The sequence below is a fragment of the Littorina saxatilis genome, linkage group LG2, assembly GCF_037325665.1.
Source record: "Littorina saxatilis isolate snail1 linkage group LG2, US_GU_Lsax_2.0, whole genome shotgun sequence".
Taxonomy (NCBI): Eukaryota; Metazoa; Mollusca; class Gastropoda; order Littorinimorpha; family Littorinidae; genus Littorina; species Littorina saxatilis.
In genome coordinates, this window is record NC_090246.1 from 40,393,898 (window position 1) to 40,417,288 (window position 23,391).

Sequence of the window (23,391 nt, forward strand, 5' to 3'; positions counted from 1 at the left end):
CTTAAGAGACCCGTCTCTTGAAAGAGTACTTGTTCCCAGAACAAGTCTGACACACGCTGAACAACCTTCCCGGTTGGAAATCTCACACGCTGTGACGTTATTTACCTCAGACCAGCTACATGTCTCAAACACAACTCACATCAAGCTAAGCCAGTTTTGCGTGCAACACCCGAAACACGTGAATAACGCCAGTCCGGTCAGCTACCCTCGCCTGTACAACATTTAGGGAGGTTAAAAACACGACGTGGTTTCACCTCACAAATATGCTACTCACATCTTTGTGACAACAAGAAACAATTAACAAGTGGCTCTATCCCATCCCCCCCCCCCCCTTTCCCCGTCGCGATATAACCTTGAACGGTTGAAAACGCTGTTAAACACCAAATAAAGAAAGAACAACAATACGACTGGAATCAACAAAGAAGACTTGGATATATATGGCTTTGACTTCGTGCCCGGCCCTCGCGTATTCACTTTCACTGTAGGGAACCTATGGCAGCTGTTCAAATATGCGAGAGAGAGAGAGAGAGAGAGAGAGAGAGAGAGAGAGAGAGAGAGAGAGAGAGAGAGAGAGAGAGAGAGAGAGAGAGAGAGAGAGAGAGAGAACTGAACTGATCTTTATTTTAAAAGGATGAAGATTTAAGGCTAGATCTTTTCTTACAATATGTCCTTGGAACACACACACACACACACCCTCAGCGACCCCAGAAAGGAATAAGGAGAAACGTGAGTGAAGAATGAGGCCCACCTGTGCCTAACATTCAAATGTTTATTGGCAGCCTCTAGGGTTACATAATAATAATAATAATAATAATAATAATAATAATAATTGTCAGTAAGTACTGGTGTCACATGACTGATGTGAACCAGTTGATTGGCTAATGGCGATGCGCTAAAACTGTTAGCGCACTCTTGGAGTGCGCTAACTTTTCCACAGAGCGTATTCTTACGCCCTTTACCTAAGCAAGACTGTGCTCTCATCCTCAGAATTAATTACTGACATGTAGCTTATATTCTCCACAATACCAAATGACCATAAATTCCCTACTTCTCAATTAAAGCAGAAGTGGGTTTTTTTCTGACAGATTGCATGTGCCTGTGCCACAGTGGGGCTGCCACTGATCTAAAAATAGAAGCCGCTGGGTTTCATCTAATTCTCGCCGACTTGCATAGATTTTTCTCATCGTGTTAGTGGCATGTAGCCTATCATCCACATTACCAAATGATGAGTTAATATAAAATTCCCACCCGCTAGCAGAAAACACAAGTGTTATTCCGATAACGTACCAGCTAGACCAGTTTGGAAGACTGACTCGATCGACTCTGTCATACGTAGCCGCACTGACTACACTGAAATACGACTGCATCAGTTCAGTAAATGAATGGTTTCCGAATTATTATTTCAAGGCAAGAACAATCGTAATCGAAAACGTGTAGGGTTCAGAACGTTCTTACCATTATAAGACTTATTACCAGCGTGCCTCGTGCGTGCAGACTCAGTCAGTGCAGACTGCATGCAGTGGTTTGATTGCCCTAGCAGACGACATAAACCCCGCTCAGCAAATTAACATGTTGGGCAAATGTGAACGAAAAAACGATGGGGATATAATACGTGTAATGTTCAGAGCATTCTTACCGTTCATATTTAGTATCAGACTCCCCGATGAATGAAGATACAACACGAAAATATGCCACATTTGTTTTGAAAATGTGCGAACCGTCGAGTCCCGCGGCTTCGAGTCAATTCAAGGGGAGTCACTCCGCACAGTCAATCCGTCGAAGCTCGACTGGAGGTTTCGAATCGCAAATAATGAAGAGCACAGCCCTTTCTCCGAGTTCAAATGAGGTCTCTCTGAAAGATCATCACTGTTCAGATTAACGCTACACTGGAATTTACCAACAGAAATTAAAATGCGTGTGACGAAAGCACGACACACTTGAGACACCCCACACAAAAGTAGATCTTTACTGTACACGACCTGACCACACAGTTATGCCTATTCAAATGCGCGTTGCAAAATGTGCGCTTGGAATCTTCTTTTTTCTATGGCGGTACTGACAATATCGTTATTGAAACAATCCCAGTGCACTAAGGGATTTATAGAGCAAATCTCGAAAATAATTATTGAACTCAGCGCTATGCGCTTCGTTCAATAATGAATTTTCTCGATTTGCTCTATAAATCCCTTAGTGCACTGGGATGTCTCAATAACTTAAATAATAATAATAATAATAATAATAATAATAATAATCTATATATATAATATACGACTTGTGTCTGTGTGTCTGTGTGTCTGTGTGTTTGTGTATTTGTGTATTCGCCATGCACGGCCAAAGTTCTCGATGGATCTGCTTCAAATTTGGTGGGCTTATTCAGAGAGACCCCGGACACAACCTCATCGATGAGATATTTCAACACGTGCTCTCAGCGCGCAGCGCTGAACCGATTTTGGTTCCACCTCAGCTATTTTGGTTCCACCTCAGCTACCCGGGCCCCCATACCGACACACCATAGCCGCTACACCACATCACAACGCCAAAGTTCTCGGTGGATCTTTTTCAAATTTGGACACCGTATTCAGCTACACCCCGGACACAATATCATCGATGAGATATTTCAACACGTGCTCTCAGCGCGCAGCGCTGAACTGATTTTGGTTTTTGTGTTCATTTCACCATTATAAGTAACTCTTCCTTATCTTCTCCAGTGTTTGGCGTTTATCTCCCTTCCTTCGTGTGGCTTTCCCGTTCAGTTGTAAGTTACTATTACTATTTTTAGAATGTCACTGCGCTGTCCACTGCGCTGTCCACAACGCTTCCCTTGCACCCGTAAGTTGTTCTTACTGTCAATTTGAAGAGATCGAATCAATTTATAGCCACGCGAAAAATACACTCTCACCTATCTCTATATATTTATAGATACAGATATGCATATATATATACGGCTTCTCTGTGTGTGTGTGTGTTTGTGTGTGTGTGTGGGCAAAAACCTGTGTATTGTAGAGTTCTGTTTGTGATGTGGTCTAGCGGCTTTTGTCTGTCTGTATGTTCTGGCATGTGAGAAGCCACAGCAGATAATATAGGGCTAAGAAATAAGCTCTAAAATTCTCAATCCCGTTTGACAGGACTTCGCCTTCAAAGGTGATTGTGGTGAACCGCCACGCTGTCTGTCTCTGTCTCGCGCCGTTCACCCCAAATTCCCGTTTCTGAGGTTCTATTGTTAGAATGTCACTGCGCTGTCCAGAACGCTTCCCTTGCACCCGTAAGTTGTTCTTACTGTCAAAGTGAAAAGGTCGAATCAATTTATAGCCACGCGAAAAATACACTCTCACCTATCTCTATATATTTATAGATATAGATATACATATTTATATATACGGCTTCTCTGTGTGTGTGTTTGTGTGTGTGTGTGTGGGCAAAAACCTTCGGATTGTAGAGTTCTGTTTGTGATGGGGTCTAGCGGCTTTTGTCTGTCTGTATGTTCTGGCATTTGAGAAGCCACAACAGATAATATAGGGCTAAGAAATAAGCTCTAAAATTCTCAATCCCGTTTGACAGGACTTCGCCTGCAGAGGTGATTGTGATGAACCGCCACGCTGTCTGTCTCTGTCTCGCGATTCACCCCGGCGAAGCCGGGTATTCCTCTAGTATATAATATACGACTTGTGTCTGTGTGTCTGTGTGTGTGTGTGTGTTTGTTCGCGATGCAGGGCCAAAGTTCTCGATGGATCTTCTTCAAATTTGGTGGGCATATTCAGGTAGACCCCGGACACAACCTGGTCGATGAGAATTTTCAACACGTGGTCTCAGCGCGCAGCGCTGAACCGATTTTGGTTTTTCTGTTCATCTTCCCAGATCCATTCCCAGTAACTCTTCCTTATCTTCTTCAGTGTTTTGCGTGTATCTCCCTTCCTTCGTGTGGCGTCAATCCATATTCCCGTTACTATTTTTAGAAGGTCACTGTCCACAACACTCAATCCATTTTCCCGTTACTATTTTTAGAAGTTTTTCTTCGTGTGGCGTCAATCGCGTACGGTGCGCCACTCACCCCCGGCGAAGCCGGTGTACGGTGCGCCACTTACCCGGCAAAGCCGGGTATTCGGCTCTACTTCTTCCCGGCGAAGCCGGTTACCCGGCGAAGCGGGTATTCATCTAGTAATAATAATAAATGAGCATTTATATAGCGCAACATCATAACTTTACAATTATGCTCTTTGCGCTTGACACATTTAAAATTAAAACACAGTTATACAAGCATTTACATCTACATTCATAGTCAGCAACGCTTAATTAAAAGCATACACCATCAAACATACATTGCAAAAGATTCTTCCACTAACTAAGCAATAAAAACATGAATAAAATAGGTAGTGAAAACAAGGAAATACCAGCTGAATACCTTTAATCAAACAGAACATGTTATCAACAATACTGAAAACAGCCCTAGATGTTTATGTACATTATCACATTATCACTAAAACAACAAATACACTACATGTAGCCTACTGATGGACTGAGAAAAACAAAATCAGGGGTTGTATTTCTTGAAGAGGTGCGTTTTAAGTGCTCGTTTGAATGCTTGGGGTGACTGAGAGTGGCAGATGTGAAAGGGGAGAGAATTCCATTGTGTGGGTGCGCAGAAAGTAAAAGTGCGTTGTCCGTATGTTTTGGTTTTGGTGTGTGGAATGGTGAGGATGCGACAGTCAGAAGAGGCACGGAGTTGTCTTGCTGGAGAATAGACGGTGAGGAGTTCAGAGAAGTAAGAGACGAGCCAGAAAAGAAGTTAAAGCAGAGGGTGGACAGTTTGTAGTCAATGCGGGCTTGAATAGGTAACCAGTGCAGTGTGTGAAGAAGTGGTGTTGCGTGATCTCGTTTTCGTGTTTTCAGAATGAGGCGTGCTGCCGAGTTTTGGACTTTTTGTAGTTTATGCAGGAGGTACAGAGGACAGTCAGAGAGAAGAGAGTTGCAGTAGTCAAGTTTAGAAAGAACAAAGGCACAGACAAGAGAGTGTTAGTTGTTTGAGAGGATGGTGGCGAATGGCGAATGGTGCTGATCTTACGAAGCTCAAAATAAGCTGCTCTACAGACTAACGATATATGTTTGTTAAGGGTCATGTCAGATGAAAGGGTGAATCCAAGGTTTCTAGCTGATGGTGAGAAAAGAATGTTGGTGTTGCCTATTTGAACAGAAATAGGTTGGGGAGAGGGAAATGTAGTGTTCTTCTTTTTGCACAGTAAGACTTCAGTCTTATCATCATTCAGCTTAAGTTTGTTATCGACCATCCAAGATTTAACATCAGTGATGCATGTCTGAATGGTCTGGATGGCGGAATGTGTCTCTGCAGGGGGATTGGGTTTATACAGCTGTGTGTCATCAGCAAAAGACTGATTTAAAACGGAATGGTTTTGAATCAGTGTGGAGAGGGGCTTAGTGTACATGATGAAAAGGATGGGACCGAGTACTGAACCTTGAGGAACGCCGAAAGAAAGTGGGGCTGGAGCAGACATCTGGCCGTCGACAAGCACAGCCTGAGTCCTGCCAATGAGAAAGGACTCAAGCCATGCTAGCGGTGGACCGGAGATGCCGTACAGAGTCTGAAGTCTATGAAAAAGCGTGACATGGTCAATCGTGTCGAACGCTGCAGAAAGGTCAAGTAGGGTAAGCACTGACACATCACCATCATCCAGAGCAGACAGAATGTCACTGATTACTTTAAGTAGGGCTGTTTCAGTTCAGTGAGAAGGGCGATAAGCGGACTGAGAGTGCGAGATCAAATCATGGGTGTTCAAATATGACAACAGCTGCTTCAAAACTACTTTTTCAAAAACTTTGGACAAGAATGATAAATTAGATACAAGACGATAGTTCTTCAAAATATTGACATCAAGACTAGGTTTTTTGAGAAGTGGTTTGACAAGTGCAGTTTTGAACAATGATGGAAAAACACTAGTCTAATAATAGTCTACCGGTCTAAGATGATCACATCCTAATACATTTTATTTACCCCTCGACTGCGGGAAGATGTAGTTTAAAAAAATCATGACAATTAGACCAAACCATAACAGTTAGACTAAATCTGACAAAATGGTTTCCAGGGGATGCAATTATCTTGCTAACAGCGGTGTGAGAGTATGGATTTTTTCCTCATCACAAAAAAACACCAAACCTTATTCGTATTGTGGCAGTCAAAGGGTTAGCCATCCGTCTAACAGAGCAAGGCATGCACGTGCACCTATGACGTCAAGACAGTTCGGATCTCACATCATATCTTACTTTTATTTATTAGACAGCCCGACGTCAGTGTGCTGAGAATCTTTCTCTAACAATAATTTCATTCATTTCTCGGTTATCGCCCACGCTAGCTATCTATGCAGAACATTATTCTCACCTGGGAATAAAGTATGATTGGTGTCAGTTACAAAATTCATTTATTTATTTATTTATCTATTAAGGAGATTTCTATAGCGCATAACTAAAAGCACTATGCGCTTTACAATATCACTAGGTATAAGCACACGCAAACATACTCTGATTGAATAGAACGTAGCCCAACAAGACATACTAAGAACACTAAACATTTGAGTTCATACAAAAATAGAGAATTAAATTAGATACTGGACAAACGATTAAATAAGCTTAAGGCCTACACCGACTACAATGTATTATTTCAAATACAAAAATTTAGTTAACTATAAAAGGCAGTGCATAAAACTCCATAATCCTAAGAAGGTCGAACAAATAAAAAACATAAAAGACTATTTAACTATAATTAATTCGTAAAAGATAATAAACAGGGAATACCAAGCTGTAATTTTTAACAACAAATCTAAAAAGATTTTCATGCCATATTGCACAACACATTTTGACACACACCCAACCTCACACAAGCACCCACACACACAGACACAGACACACAGACATAGACACACACACACACGCACACACACACACATATACTCACACACACACACACACACACACACACACACACACACACACACACACACACACACACACACACACACACAATAAATTCAACAAATATTTTAATACATAAAAAGAATTAAGTAAGCGTTTAAAACATATTTTACAAACAACAGTAGTACATATATATATATATATATATATATATATATATATATATATATACTAGATGATTACCCGCTTCGCCGGGTACCGGCTTCGCCGGGAAGAAGTAGAGCCGAATACCAGGCTGCGCCTGGGACCCGGCTTTGCCGGGTGTACGCCGGCTTCGCCGGCGCACGAAGGAAAGGAGATAAACGCGCAAAACACTGGAGACCTTCTAAAAATAGTAACGTGCAGTGACCTTCTAAAAATAGTAACGTAGTAACGGGAATATGGATTGACGCCACACGGAGGAAGGGAGATAATCGCGGCTGAAAACACTGGAGAAGATAAGGAAGAGTTACTGGTAGTGGATCCCGACAACAACAACAACAAAAATCGGTTCAGCGCGCACAGCGCTGCGCGCTGAGAGCACGTGTTGAAATATCTCATCGATGAGGTTGTGTCCGGGGTGTAGCTGAATACGGTGTCCAAATTTGAAAAAGATCCACCGAGAACTTTGGCCGTGCATCGCGAACAGACAGACAGACAGACAGACACTAGTCGTATATATATATATATATATAGATATAGTGTTAATAATGTGAAACTACCCAATACAAATATTTATCTGGTGAGTTTATTGAAATGCTGGCAGATAAAATCATATCACGATGTAGGCTTGTGCTTCAGGTATTGTAAGCAGACTTGAAAAGGTGGGTTTTAAGGGACTTTTTGAAAGTGGAAGGTTTTACAGTGACGGATGGGATGGGGAAGTTGATTCCAGAGAGTGGGAGCGGAAAAGGAGAAAGAACGGTCGTCAGTGGTTTTGGTTTTGGTGCGTGGGTTGGAAAGTATTCTGCTGTCAGTGGATGAGCGAAGCTGTCTGGATGGAGTGTAAGGATGCAAGAGTTCAGAAAGATAGACAGGAAAGTGAGGATCAGTAAAAGAGTTGAAGCAGATGTTGGCGGTTTTGTGTATGATGCGGGAAGATATAGGAAGCCAGTGGAGTTGTTGCATAAGTGGTTGTATGTGGTCGTGTTTCTTTGCCATGAAGATGAGTCTAGCTGCTGTGTTTTGGACTTTCTGAAGTTTTTGTGTGAGGTGCTGGGGAATCCCTGTGAGTAGAGCGTTGCAGTAGTCAAATTTGGAGAGAATGAGAGAGCAGACAAGAGTTTTGGTGGCGTCAAAGGAAAGATGTCTAATGCTGCTGATGTTTCTGATCTCAGTGTATGCAGATCTACAGATGTTCGTGATGTGCTTGTCCATGAAGAGGGTGTCTGTGAAGGTCACTCCAAGGTTTCTAGCAGAGGATGAGAGATTGATGTCAGAGTTGCCTACAGAGATAGAAGAAGGAACAGAAGGAGGGAGAGGCTTGTTTTTAGGGTGGATGAGGAGGACTTCGGTTTTGTCATCGTTTAGTTTTAGTTTGTTGCAGGTCATCCAGCGCTTGAATAGCTTTTTATGTGCACAGAAACCAATCACACTGTAGCTGACTCTTGGTTTTGTGTTCCGACGCGAGTGGAAGAGTGCGCTTATCTAATGAAAAAACCCTGTACAGATCGATGGTGACTGAGATTTTACACTGAAGGAAGGTTTGTGCAAAGTTAACAAAACTAAGATCGCAGACTTTGTCATAATAATATCAGTAAAGGGCCGGGTAGCTCAGTTGGCAGCTACAGCACTGGACTTGTGATCATATGGTCATGGGTTCGAATCTAGGCCAGGGGGACGGACACGGTTCAACGTTATGTGCAGAGTCAGAGACTTTATCCATGTCACCACAGTGGCACGTAAAAGACCTCGGTCATTCTGCCATAAGGGCACGTGGCTGATTTCACGCATACACCTGGGTAACGAGACTCTTGTTGCTGCTAGCGTTTTACTGGGAGAAACTTCCCAGCAACGCAATTTAATAAATGAAATTAAATTAAATAACATGAGAAATGAAATAATAATGATTTTGCAAAAGCGGAGACAAAGAACAGGAAGGAAAGGGGTAGAAGGTGCGGTATGTCAGTTCGTTCGTGGCGTGCGCTCAACCTTTCTACAGGTTGCCGTATTCTGCCTGCTAGTTGTCGCGACATATCTCGCGCTACAAAGTGAACCTGTTTGGTCGGTTTCAGGTTCTTCAACCCACATGCACCTATGCACCCAAAGATAACACACAATTGCAACTTTCACCTTTTTCTTTATTTTTCTCTCTGTTTATTCAATAGTGGCACTGTATTAGGAATTGCACCAGGCTATAGGTTATTGATTAATTATCAGTATATACGTGCGTGCGAATATATATGCGTGCTCGTGCGTGACATTAGGAATTGCAAGTGATATGATAAAACATACAATAGCGTAATATTCCATGCGATAACATAGCGGTAGATAACTTAAACACGTTTTCGTGTTATAACTTGATCAGTCAATGCTCGTCCAGTGTCATTAGTTTCTAAATTACTCACCAGCAGTCATTCATTATTTAAAATTACAAGAGGACAGTAACAGTTTATACCCTCGTGCGAAATTAGACGTGCACATCAGTATGTTGCAGCTTTTATGTTGGAAGTTAAGTCTTCCTTGTGACTCAGTATAAGCAAGGTCATACTTCGGTGAAACACCTCATACAAAGGTATTTGCTCAAACCCTCCACTAGACACACACACGACGCGCGCACACCCACACACACACACACACACACACACACACACACGCACGCACGCGCGCGTGTACATTCGCATGCACGCACCTCTTGTACCATACACAATTCGTCTCTTTTTCAAATCTGCAATTGATATTGTTTTCTGACTCCAAGTTTTGTTTGGAGTTTGCTATGTTTTGTTTGGCCTTTGGGTTTTTCCTGTTGTGGCTTCTAAATGACCTCATTGCTTTCATCATAATCTAGTTGTTCAAAACTAGGCTGGGATCGATATAAGTTTACCCCCACATCATTTTCTCGTCTTTGCACTTATTTGACACTGCATCCTTGAGTGTTCCTGTTTCTTGTAGTTGGGGGTGTTTGTTTATACATTGAGATAATGTTTGGCTAAATGTGTTCAGAAGAACAGGACGACGACGACGAATTAGAAAAAAATTTCGAACAAAGACGATAGACAAAGAAAGAGCTTTCCATGACCCTACACCCTCTATCAAAGGCTATAAAGACGAGTTTCTTCTGAACGAGAGCATACGAGTGCAAGATACTATTTATATATACCATCCGCAATGATTGTATGTGCCGTTAAGCAGATGGCGGTTTATAGATGCAATCATCACCATCATTTATCGCTCCAATAAGAAATGTCAATCCAACTTCAGTTTTATGTCCCAATCATACCGACACCTCATGACTAGATCCCACCATACTAAACTACTGCAGATAACAACACTCACACAATATCCTGCTCTCATTCTAGTTGCTAACCATGTATGTCACTGCATTCGAACATCTCATGACTAGATCCCACAATATAGCTATTCTGATGGACACGTGGGGGAATTCGGGGGCTGTGATTGGATGGTCTCTTCGGATCATCAAAGCATAATGCTACGGAAGTCGGCCATTTTTGCCAATATCCAAAAGCATATTGGCAACAACAAAGACGCATGGTTCCGGTTTACCCATCTGTACCACACGATGTTTTAATCGACAACAGCATACACTGACAACTTGAAATTCTTCTCGGGAATGTTTTTCAGCTTTACAAATGTCGATAGCATACCCTTTTCTGCTAACTTCCCGATGAAACAGGACTAAACCAATTATTTTCTGTCCCTAAACACCACAAAATGCCCAATGTCGAAAGATCAATCAATCAATCAATATGAGGCTTATATCGCGCGTATTCCGTGGGTACAGTTCTAAGCGCATTTAATTTTTTTGTAAGATGTAGTACAAACAGGAGAGTAAAACGGAACAGCCGTTTGTGTGTGCCTGTGTGAGCTCAGTTGCATGCCGACTGACACAAACTTTCGCATTCGGCTTTTCTTATCTCGTAACTCCACACTAAATACCCCACTTCCCCTCTGAAGTATTGATGTACAACCCATGGCACTAACATTCATGTAGTCGTTTATAACTGAGGTTGAAAAATTCGCTTCATGACGAGACAAGTATAAATGCCATTCACCCAAACTGAAAACTTCGCTGCCGTCTGCTCGCGTTGTACGGATTAGCTGTTCTCTTCTCCTCCCCTTGTTGCATCCTAGTTCTTCAGTTGTTTCTAGTTTTCCGTTGATGTTGTGTTTTGGTCTTCTTCATAAGTAGTCTTGTTCAAAATTAAAAAAACTCAAACTTCTTTTTGTTGTATACGAATGAACTAATAAAAAGCTGTTTAACAGCTGTGTTGTCAAATCGAGGTTTTTTTCCAAAGTCAGTGTGGCGCCTGCGCAAAACTAATGCGCATAAGAAACGGCGTCTGCTATCAAAACCTGAGATCAACGCATCGACGCAAAAACTGTCATTTTGTAAGTTTGGAACAACAAATCAAGGTCAGAACAGCTATATAATCGCGATTGTGTTTTCAGCGTAGCAATAGGGTCCGATATTTAGACTTGAACAAGTATAATGCGACTCGTCTTCGAAGCGACAGACGACGTCAAAAAATAAAATCACTCACTCACTACATCAATCAATCAATCAATCAATACATTTAACTAAATAAAATTAAAAAATCTACTCTGCATGCACACCAAGCCTTTCCCCATTGCACTGCTCACACACACACACACACACACACACACACACACACACACACACACACACACACTCATACGCACGCATGCACGTAGACACACACACACGAACGCACCCACGCATGCACGCACGCACACACACACGCACGCACGCACGCACACACACACACACACACACACACGTACACACACACACACACACACTCGCGCTCACACACATACAACACACGCATACACACACGCACGCACACACATACACACACACTCGCACACACACACACGCACACACACACACACACACAAACACACACACATACACACATAAACACACACGCATACACACACATGCACAGTGCAGTAATCGATCATCGCTAGCGTTGAGGTTCACCGAGACGCCTGCTCGCAGCAAGCATGGCGCAAAGCTTGGCTACCCAAACGCCACTATAATAAACCTGTCAGTCTCGGCTAACCGATGCTCGAAGGAGGGATGAGTAGCGCGTTACGGTCGCTTCGCTTTATTCGCCAGTCTGGAAAACTTTGAAGTCTTCCGCCCTTACAAAACAATTGCCATGTCAGGGACGTGCGAGGTTTTATAAAAACTGTAATTACTATGGGGAGTTCTTGGCTGCCAGAAGATGCCGAAGGTAAGAACATTTTGTCAAGTTTTGTTGAGTCTTTGTTAAAAAAAAAGTTATGGGAAAGTTTAGTGGCAGTTGCTCATCCGCTTTTCAGACAAACTTTGATCAAAGGTTGTGATATGTCGTGTGTCAGTTAGAAGACCGATCAAGCGAGTTGAATCATTTTGGATGTACGCTGTTTTAATGCTTTGTCAACGTTTTGTTCGGAATGTTTAGTTTAATGTACACTGGTTGTGGAGGTCAACGGTTGACACATAAAGACAGTTTATGCGTTAGATATGTACATTTCTGTTGTTGACATTTAAATGTAAGTATATACAATATGATGTTTGAAATAACTTTTACAAACATTTACACATTAAAAACAAGTATATAAATGTCCTGGACAGGATTGGAAACATAAATAAAACAAATAATTGTACATATTTACAACAGCTTACCATAATGTTTGTGGTCACTCTTGGCGTTAAGCAACCTGTATGCCATGGGTGTTTTACCAACGAGAGTAATGTGAACCCCTGCCCTTTTCTTTGCCAAAACAAAAATCAATAGAAAAATGTCCCTCAATTCAAGCAATACTTTTTATTTTAAAAAAATCTAGTTGTTTATGGTTTTTTTTTGTTTTGTTTTTTTTTGCTGAAGCGAAATACTTCTTTCAGCCGGACTGTACCTTTGAAAAAATCTTACCTCGTCATAAATTGTAAGGAGTTAATTTCACAGAGTTTGCTAAGTTTTCTTAATCTTTTAACTATTAAAACACTCTGTGGTGCGCTTGTACGAAACTTACCCGTGACAATACACATATGCGGTGTACTCACTCAATACGGGACTTTGCATGGTAAGAATTATACACACTTTACCAGATGTGATGGGTGACAGCTTGTGTTGTGGTCTTTGTCGGGTCGTGTGTTTACGACCTCGTGAAGTTCGCTCTATTGAATTGTGTGGGCCAGCAATTCTCTCTCTTCGATTATAACGTTGCATAGTTGACGGCTGTTTGCCAATAATACGTCACGGAAGTCAAACAGGAATAGCGTAGCTCCGTGTCACTGCGTCGGAGTAGGTGGTTTGATTACGTCAGCATGTACAGTTGGTGAATGTTTCCATGTGATATTTGAATATTGAGTCTGTTTAGCTGCGTAAACTTACGTACCTACCCATCTACTTACCCTCCTACATATCCGTACCTTTGTGCGCAGTCTCACAGGGACAAAAGATAAGACAGAAAGTAATCATAATGCGGCGGAGGGACACAACGAAAAGAAATCATGCTTCAGAGGGACATTACAAGTCGCGTAAGGCGAAATTACTACATTTAGTCAAGCTGCGGAACTCACAGAATGAAAATGAACGTAGTCCGCCGCTAGTGCAAAAGGCAGTGAAAGTGACGAGCCTGTTTGGCGCGGTAGCGATTGCGCTCTGCTTCATAGCACGCTTTACTGTACCTCTCTTCGTTTTAACTTTCTGAGCGTGTTTTTAATCCAAACATATCATATCTATATGTTTTTGGAATCAGGAACCGACAAGGAATAAGATGAAATAGTTTTTAAAACGATTTCGGAAATTTAATTTTGATCATAATTTTTATATTTTTAATTTTCAGAGCTTGTTTTTAATGCAAATATAACATATATATATGTTTTTGGAATCAGAAAATGACGAAGAATAAGATGAAATTGTTTTTGGATCGTTTAATAAAAAAATAATTTTAATTACAAGTTTCCGATTTTTAATGACCAAACTCACTCATTAGTTTTTAAGCCACCAAGCTGAAATGCAATACCAAACCCCAGCCTTCGTCGAAGATTGCTTTGCCAAAATTTCAATCAATTTAATGGAAAAATGAGGGTGTGACAGTGCCGCCTCAACTTTTACAAAAAGCCGGATATGACGTCATCAAAAGTATTTATCGAAAAAAAGAAAAAAAGGTCCGGGATATCATACCCAGGAACTCTCATGTCAAATTTCATAAAGATCGGCCTAGTAGTTTAGTCTGAATCGCTCTACACACACACACACACACACACACACACACACACACACACAGACAGACACACATACACACACACACACACACACACACACACACACACACACACATGTTAAAACATTTAGTCAAAACTTGACTAAATGTAAAAAGTAATCATGATGCTGCAGAGGGAAATGACAAAAAGTAGGGGAAGGGCCCCTAATATGGACCACTTTTTACATTTAGTCATCTTTTGACTAAATGTTTTAACGTAGAGGGGGAATCGAGACGAGGGTCGTGGTGTATGTGTGTGTGTGTGTGTGTCTGTCTGTCTGTGCGTGTGTGTGTGTAGAGCGATTCAGACCAAACTACTGGACCGATCTTTATGAAATTTGACATGAGAGTTCCTGGGAATGATATCCCCGGATGTTTTTTTCTTTTTTTCAATAAATACTTTTGATGACGTCATATCCGGCTTTTTGTAAAAGTTGAGGCGGCACTGTCACACCCTCATTTTTCAATCAAATTGATTGAAATTTTGGCCAAGCAATCTTCGACAAAGGCCGGACTTTGGTATTGCATTTCAGCTTGGTGGCTTAAAAATTAATTAATGACTTTGGTCATTAAAAATCTGAAAATTGTAAAAATATCACTTTGTTTTTAAAACGATTCACATTTACGTTCATCTTATTCTTCATCATTTTCTGATTCCAAAAACATATAAATATGTTATATTCGGATTAAAAACAAGCTCTGAAAATTAAAGATATAATAATTATTATTAAAATAAAATTTCCGAAATCGATTTAAAAACAATTTCATCTTATTCTTTGTGGGTTCCTGATTCCAAAAACATATAGATGTGATATGTTTGGATTAAAAACACGCTCAGAAAGTTAAAAAGAATAGAGATAAAGAAAAGCGTGCTATCCTTCTCAGCGCAACTACTACCCCGCTCTTCTTGTCAATTTCACTGCCTTTGCATCGAGCGGTGGACTGACGATGCTACGAGTATACGCTCTTGCTGTAAAAATGCAGTAAGTTCAGTTTCATTCTGTGAGTTCGACAGCTACTTGACTAAATGTTGTATTTTCGCCTTACGCGACTTGCTGTTTATTGCTGATAACTAGCTTGTTTTTGTGCAAAGAAGTTTCATTTTGTGCTTGGTAGTCCTTCTTTCTTAGGTTAACCGTTAGGCCTAATTAGAGTAAAATAGCTTTGATACACATTCAGCAAAAATTAAATACAGAAAAAAATCACAAAGGGTCCATATTAGGAGCCTGGGCGCCTAATATGGACCAGTGAAGCGGCCTTCACGAATCACTGTAAAAAGCCCCCTATATTTCAAAATAACATGATACAACTTAGTGTACAAGTCAGCCTAATTAAAATATGCTCTAGATTTATCTGTTTCGGGTTGATGAGAGCATTATTTGAAGCACACCAGGAAACTAAAGAAGCTTATCAAAAACAGAATGAAAATAAGTGAAATTATCAACTTCCACGAAAAGAAGACTTTTCGTTGCATTTTTTTTAAATCTCGAGGGCTAGTTATAGGTTATTACCAGCAAGCTTCTTAATGAATTAATGAAAATAGCCTTTAGCTTTTATTTTCTTCGATTTGTTGAAGGTGGTCCATATTAGGGGACTCGCACATACTTTGAGATGTTGCTATTAGTTTTTGTTCGCAGTAGAAACTCGGGGTCAACACTGCTAAAATGTAACAAATACGGTTTTAGCTGTCATATATAGCCATTTCTGTTTGATAAAAGCTTTGGCTGTAGACAGAAACGAGTCCGTTTTAGGCGGCAAATTTAGAGTGAACGCTGCCAAAAGTGAAAAAAGAGAAAAAGCCTAACGGTTTTGAGATTTGTGTTTCTGCAACTGTTTTGACATGTGCAAGTTATCCAAAGAGGGTGAATACAGCGAATAAAACTTTTTTGAGCGCTCTAGCGCCGTTAGTTGGTGGTGGTCCATATTAGGAGCCGGTCCATATTAGGAGCCCTTCCCCTAATGAGAATGCTACAGAGGGAAATGACAAAAAAAGTAATGAGAATGCTACAGAGGGAGATATCAAAATGTAATCATAGTGCTACAGCGGGACATGCCAATAAGCAATTATACTCTTGCAGAGGGACATTACGAAATTAATCATAATTCTACAGCGGGTCATGCCCAAAAGTAATCATAATGTTACAGAGGGACACGTCAAAGTAATCGTAACGTGAACCCGTATTACAACAACTACAGCCGCCTGTAACACTGCTGAACATTGCTATTGCATGCAGATGAAATGAAAATAAAAATTATGTAAGTGGATGATGATGGCGACGACAGCGACGACGATGAGGAGGAGGAAGAAGAGGAAGAGGAGGTGGAGGATTATGATGTTTTCTGCGCACTTGGTGTGACTTGATTTGACTAATCTAAAGATCCTATACTTTTAACTGATGGGAACATTAAAAGATAAACAAGGAAGCAGCTTTCACCCAAGTACTTTGCGCGATCGTTCGTAAATTAATATTGGTATTTTAACATTATGACATAAGAAGTGCTAAAACGTGGAGAACTAATATAGAGTATAAATCACACCATTTTAGATATACATTTCCCCCTTGATAACTATTTGTTAATCATCATATACATGTAGGGAAGACATCACACATGAGATACGAAGATAAGAAAATAATTATGTTCTGCAATCAAATCAAATCAAATCAAATCAAATTTTATTTTTCGAGGGTTGTGGCATAAGCAATACAACGAGCTTTTTTTTTTAACCCGCCTTCGCCCAGAGAGGGGTCTAATCTAACACATATTTACTCGGATATTCACGTAGAAAAGAAAAAGAAAAAGAGACAAGTCGCGTAAGGCGAAATCACTACATTTAGTCAAGCTGTGGAACTCACAGAATGAAACTGAACGCACTGCATTTTTTCACAATGACCGTAGTCCGCCGCTAGTGCAAAAGGCAGTGAAAGTGACGAGCCTGTTCAGCGCGGTAGCAGTTGTGCTGTGCTGCATAGCACGCTTTACTGTACCTCTCTTCGTTTTAACTTTCTGAGCGTGGTTTTAATCCAAACATATCATATCTATATGTTTTTGGAATCAGGAACCGACAAGAAGAAATATGATGAAATTGTTTTTAAAACGATTTCGGAAATTTAATTTTAATCATAATTTTTATATTTTTAATTTTCAGAGCTTGTTTTTAATCCAAATATAACATATTTATATGTTTTTGGAATCAGAACATGATGAAGAATAAAATAAAAGTAATTTTGGATCGTTTTATAAAAAAATAATGTTAATTACAACTTTCAGATTTTTAATGACCAAAGTCATTAATTAATTTTTAAGCCTCCATGCTGAAATGCAATACCGAAGTCCGGCCTTTGTCGAAGATTGCTTGGCCAAAATGTCAATCAATTTGATTGAAAAATGAAGGTGTGACAGTGCCGCCTCAACTTTTACAAAAAGCCGGATATGACGTCATAAAAGACATTTATCGAAAAAATGAAAAAATGTCTGGGGATTTCATACCCAGGAACTCTCATGTAAAATTTCATAAAGATCGGTCCAGTAGTTTACTCTGAATCGCTCTACACACACACACGCACAGACACACACAGACACACAGACACACACACACACACACACACACACACACACACACACACACACACACACGCACGCACGCACACACACACACACACACAGAGACACACGCACGCACGTGCACACACACACACACACACACACACACACACATATATACACCACGACCCTCGTCTCGATTCCCCCTCTATGTTAAAACATTTAGTCAAAAGATGACTACATGTAAAAAAGAAAAAAAGTAGAGACAAAACAACAACATATGAATATTTACACATTACAGGTTATACACATATTTAGCGTTTTGAGAGAAAGAGAGAGAGAGAGAGAGAGAGAGAGAGAGAGAGAGAGAGAGAGAGAGAGAGAGAGAGAGAGAGACAGACAGACAGACAGACAGACAGACAGAGAGAGAGAGACAGAGAGAGAGAGAGACAGAGAGAGAGAGACAGAGAGAGAGAGAGAGAGAGAGAGAGAGAGATTGAATTGAATTGAATTATTGAAGAATTGAATTGAATTGAATTGAATTGAACTTTATTTAACAAGGACTGAATAAGATTTAAGGCTATACGCCTTTTCTGACAATCTGTCCTTGGGACGCATAGACACACAATGATAACAAATAATTATTTTTTTAATTTTACATATATATATATATAAAGTTAACAACAAAAGGAGGTCGTAAAACCTAAACTCGTGATGATAAAGATGATGATGATGATGATGATGATGATGATGATGATGATGATGATGATGATGATGATGATGATGATGATGATAAGGCATGAAGAGTATACACATGTGGTGATTCATAAAATCAAATGCATACAATGCAGGTAATTATGCATACAAGCTGGTAGCAACGGAGCATGTAGCAATAGTACAACAAAACTATGTTCAGATTATAAAATGCACAGCATATTTTTGACATAATACTGTGTGTGTGTGTGTGTGTGTGTGTGTGTGTGTGTGTGTGTGTGTGTGTGTGTGTGTGTGTGTGTGTGTGTGTGTGTGTGTGTGTGTGTGTGCGGGCATGCGCGCGTGCATGCGTACTTGTGTGGGTTGTGCGGACTTGTTTTGAATATAGAGGGAGTGTTTCTCGTCTTGAATGTCGTCTCCTGGAAAACTTTTCCCGCTTTTTCTGTTCTTTTCAGCTGTATTTCCCTCTGTGTGTGTGTGTGTGTGTGTGTGTGTGTGTGTGTGTGTGTGTGTGTGTGTGTGTGTGTGTGGTGCGTGTGCGTGTGTGTGTCACGGTCTTCTTTCCTTCGCTTTTTTTTCTTGCTCGTCTTCTTCTTCTTCTCCTTCTCCTCCAGTCTCCGTTTTATTTTATTTGTGCTATATGTTTGTGTGGTGTCTGGTGGAGGAGAAGGAATATGGAGGCTGGACGCAGTGGGAGGATGAAGGGGGGTAAGGAGGGATGGGACAGATTAAAACAGTATCTGCTTTTCGCCAACACGTCTATCTCGATTCCCCTTCATGACTACTTTCATGTTTTTTTCAACATTCTTTTTACTTGACACTTTAAAGAAAAGTGATGGGGAAAAAAGTTCCGACAGAAATTGAATCCTTTTCACGCCCCCACATCCGTAGTATGTTACATAGCAGGGGAGTATCGGGTTTCCGTTAAGGGATCAAGAGAATGAAACAAAATTGTCTGGCACATCTTGGCGGTTGTGGGGGGGGGGGGGGGGGGGTATTAGCGCGCTGGCCTCGTCAAATAGATGGATCAGTTGGCTTCTGATGCAGCCGTACATATATCAGCAGAAGAGCCGTTGACGTTGGCTTGTGACGCATCTTCAGATGGATCAGTGGCGCAAAGCTATACCTATAAATACCCGTCTATATATAATTCAATAACTAACAGGCTAAAAGTTGGCTTCTTGGCGCAGAAGTAGGCTATATTTTAAGATTAAGAGTTGGCTTCTGACGCACCAACCACACTTTCTAGTTTTTTCTTATACTCCCAAAGGTTGGAGGCGTATGGTTTCTACCGTGTGCTCACGGAAATTAGTCCTCACAAGGTTAATCTTGTACTTGAGACAAAAGTCTCGCGCGCGGTACCGAGACGTGTTTATTTTCGTAAAGAAACCTCATTTTATTCCTTGTCCTGTGGTTCGTGTGAAGACTTGGCCAATCAAGTGATTACGGCACATGTATTGTGTGATGATCTTAATTTCCGTTATATTTATTTTGTCTATTCTCGCTTCATGCTCCTTCATCAATTATTTTCTTTCTGGATGCGGGTTAGGAGCACAAGGAATCGGGATTGGGGTGGCCTAGAAATCAGCCTGGGGGGGGGGGGGGGGGGGGGGGTTGAGCCTTTTTAGGCATTATCCAGTTTTCGCCAACCCTGGGGGGGGGGGGGGGGGGGGTTGAGCCTTTTTAGGCATTATCCAGTTTTCGCCAACGCGTCTGTCTCTATTACTCTTGATCTCCTCTTTAGTTTTGAACCCTTTCTTTTTGTCTCTCGCTTTATAAAAAGAATAGTCTGGCAAATTTGTGTGTGGGGATATTAACACAGTGGCCTTCTTCAGACAAATAGATCACTAGGCTTACACTTCGTTTCTCGGGTAGCCGTCCTTATCTTTGCTTCACTGAAAACCTCTTTGATCACTCAGGATCACTTGTGTCTCTACAGTCCCACTGGAACAGACCTTTGAAAGTCAGACAGCACATGGGCTTGCTACTTTGCTCGCGGAAATTAATCCTTGCCAGTGTTTACTTTTGCACTTGAGAGAAATGTAAGATACATCACACAAAAAATCCAATCGTCCCCCAAGACTATGGAACGTTCTTAAACGTCAATGTCTAAAACTTAACAGTGGTATTTAGTTCCGCTCCAAGAAAAACATTAGCCGTAAAGGTCTTAGTATTGCTCACTCGATCTCTGGAAAAACTCACTTAAGTATTCAAGTTGGCAAAAATAAATAACACTGTTCGACGTTCTCTGATTCACCAGAACAGTTATTCACGCTGGCGTTTTGTTGACCACTCTGACCTTTCTTTCACGACAATGATCGCGGTTTTGGCCTCTACAACTGCATGTTGTATGCAATGTGTTACTATTTTTGAGGTTGATAATGTTTGTCACTTGATGAAATCTTGACCAAGTAATTTGTTCGAACAAAAAAAAAGACTGAAAGAAAGAAAGAGTTAGAAGCAAAGAAAGAAAAAAAAAGAAAGGATCAACTTTTAACGAACACGGATTTAGGTCTTTTTCTTCATTGTTGAAGCGAAACAGTTTCAGTTTTTCTTTTTCACAAAGCCGCATAGTAGGCCTACATTGGGACGACTTGAATATAACGAAATAGTGTGAAGCAAACTTAATAAAATAAACATAGACTTGAAATGGTGAGATGGAGCAATGAATGTGAATGCACAGGCGTCTTTGAAGTAAGAAACTATAGGCAGATCAACATATGATCTAATCTAACACTGCTTAATATGTCATGCATGCAAAGCCCATTCCTAATCCTATATCTATATCAGGCTACAGGTGTCATACAGTTCGACATGAATCAAACGCGTTTAGGCTAGACCATGCCTGAGAGTGTTGGAAATAAAGCCATGAAAAAAGCCGCCTCAAGCAATGCAAACGTTTTGCATAAAAGCAACATAGCAAGAAAGACTCTGTAGATGAAACAGACTGGATAATACGTGAGTATGTTACGTGAAGCAAAGACTCGTCTTTAGTAATTCATACGTTAAGCATTAAACACTAGATATATCAAGGTAGACAAATGTGTAAGTGACACTGTCTGCTTCTGCTTCACGATTTGCTTACATAAGCATATAGATATAGCACACACATTCGGTTTGTTTGCTCGTTTGTTGGGTGGTTGTTGGTTTTTGTTTTTGTTTTGTTTTGCACAGCTTGTCTCACCTTAAACGAATATAACTCTTCCACAACGCACAAAAACACCGACAGAGTTATTACCAAAAGACGTCTATCGCAATCCGAAACCGCTTCACAGCGTCTGGGATTTTCACCCTGGACCATAAGTTATGGCTGTTTACTGCCATTTTCCTTCTAGTTTGTTGGAAATAACGTTACCGTTCAGATCTAACCCCCACGCAGTCAACGGCATGGGAACTAAAAAAACATATTGATTGAAATGTTAGCGTTTTGGCCTTTTCAGCGTAGATCACAAGAATAACATTTTTACTGCAGTGTTCTTTCTAGTCTGTCGAATATAAAATGTTACCACAGAGAACGACGAACAACGATCTACCTCCCACGTTTACCACAGAAGTGGAAGTAACTGCTATTGATTGTAGTGAACTTTACATTGTCTTCTAGCGATATGATATTATGACTATGAGTTATTTCTAATATGCTGACTGTTAGCAAAAGATAACAGACATGTCGAGAAAAAGATATCAAGCATGAGCCTTCAGAAATATATAAAAGAAATAATGAGTGGCTGCTGACACTAGTTGATCATGTTTAAAATCAAGGATAAGCCATAAATTGTTCATAAAATAGTTAAAACTCTTCAGCTTCTGGGGGGCCTTGCCCATGTACCCCACAAGGGGTCTACCCCTGGACCCCAGGTCGTACCCCCCCCCCCCCCCTCTGGCTTAACTGCTCCGCCCCTGATGTTTACCATGCGTTTCGATTGCTTCGGGTTATCTTGTTGAACAGAGAGCGACAGATTTAGAACCGACTCCAGACGAATGAGAAATGACGTAAATATACATTTGACGTAAAGCGAGTGACGCAGTTTCATTTGATTTTTCCGAACTTTAATCATTTAGATTTCAAATGAGCGGGTCGGCATTGCACACTCAGAGGGTGGGTGGTGCCTTGCTGTTCCGTAGAGCACCCACCGACAAAACTCGCTTTTCGGTATTGTATTTAGATAAAAAAAAAATAAAAAAAAGAGTATAATAATTATCTGACAGCATTTGAAGAGTTATTCTTTAGAATAAATCACGCTGATATTGTTAATTTAAATATGTATTATGTCTTGTTTATTTTTAGCGTGATAAACAAAAAGGGTCCCTGTCTGAACGTTATAACATTTAGAGGGTCACCTAGAATCCGTCCTGATTGGTCAAAAAGCCATATGGGGCACTGAATTGGTAACAAAAGGAGATGTGATGAGAAGCTATACATCTATAAAGCGAAGGAGATGCTATGCGGTTAGCCTTTGTATTCGCGTTCAGCAGTTAGGATTGATGGATTCAATGATCTCCTCACTTTTTGGTCCTATATCAGACGATACGACGTTTATGTTGTCATTTCAGCTTGTTTGTTCATGAGCTGAAACTCCCACGGTTGTTTTTTTTGTATGTGTATGACCGTTTTTACCTCACCATATACGCACCCGTACACCGCTTTCGGGGGAAGCATGCTTAGTATTTTCGTGTTTCTATAACCCACCGAACTCTGACATGGATCACAGGATCTTTTCC

General features: G+C 40.7%; 1 protein-coding gene across 2 annotated transcripts in view; it reads left to right on the plus strand.

Annotated features, from left to right (window-relative positions):
- LOC138958993 (synaptotagmin-15-like) overlaps positions 1-23,391 on the plus strand; it is a 169,903-nt gene that overhangs the window by 95,505 nt on the left and 51,007 nt on the right. Inside the window, exon 1 of one of the 2 annotated variants that reach the window (XM_070330340.1) lies at positions 12,223-12,398. The exons of the other annotated variant lie outside the window; for it this stretch is intronic. Within the exon in view, the coding sequence (XP_070186441.1) occupies positions 12,365-12,398 (34 nt within the window). The 5' untranslated portion in view covers positions 12,223-12,364. Of the gene's footprint in view, positions 1-12,222; positions 12,399-23,391 lie in introns of those variants that run through there. 2 annotated transcript variants of the gene reach the window in all.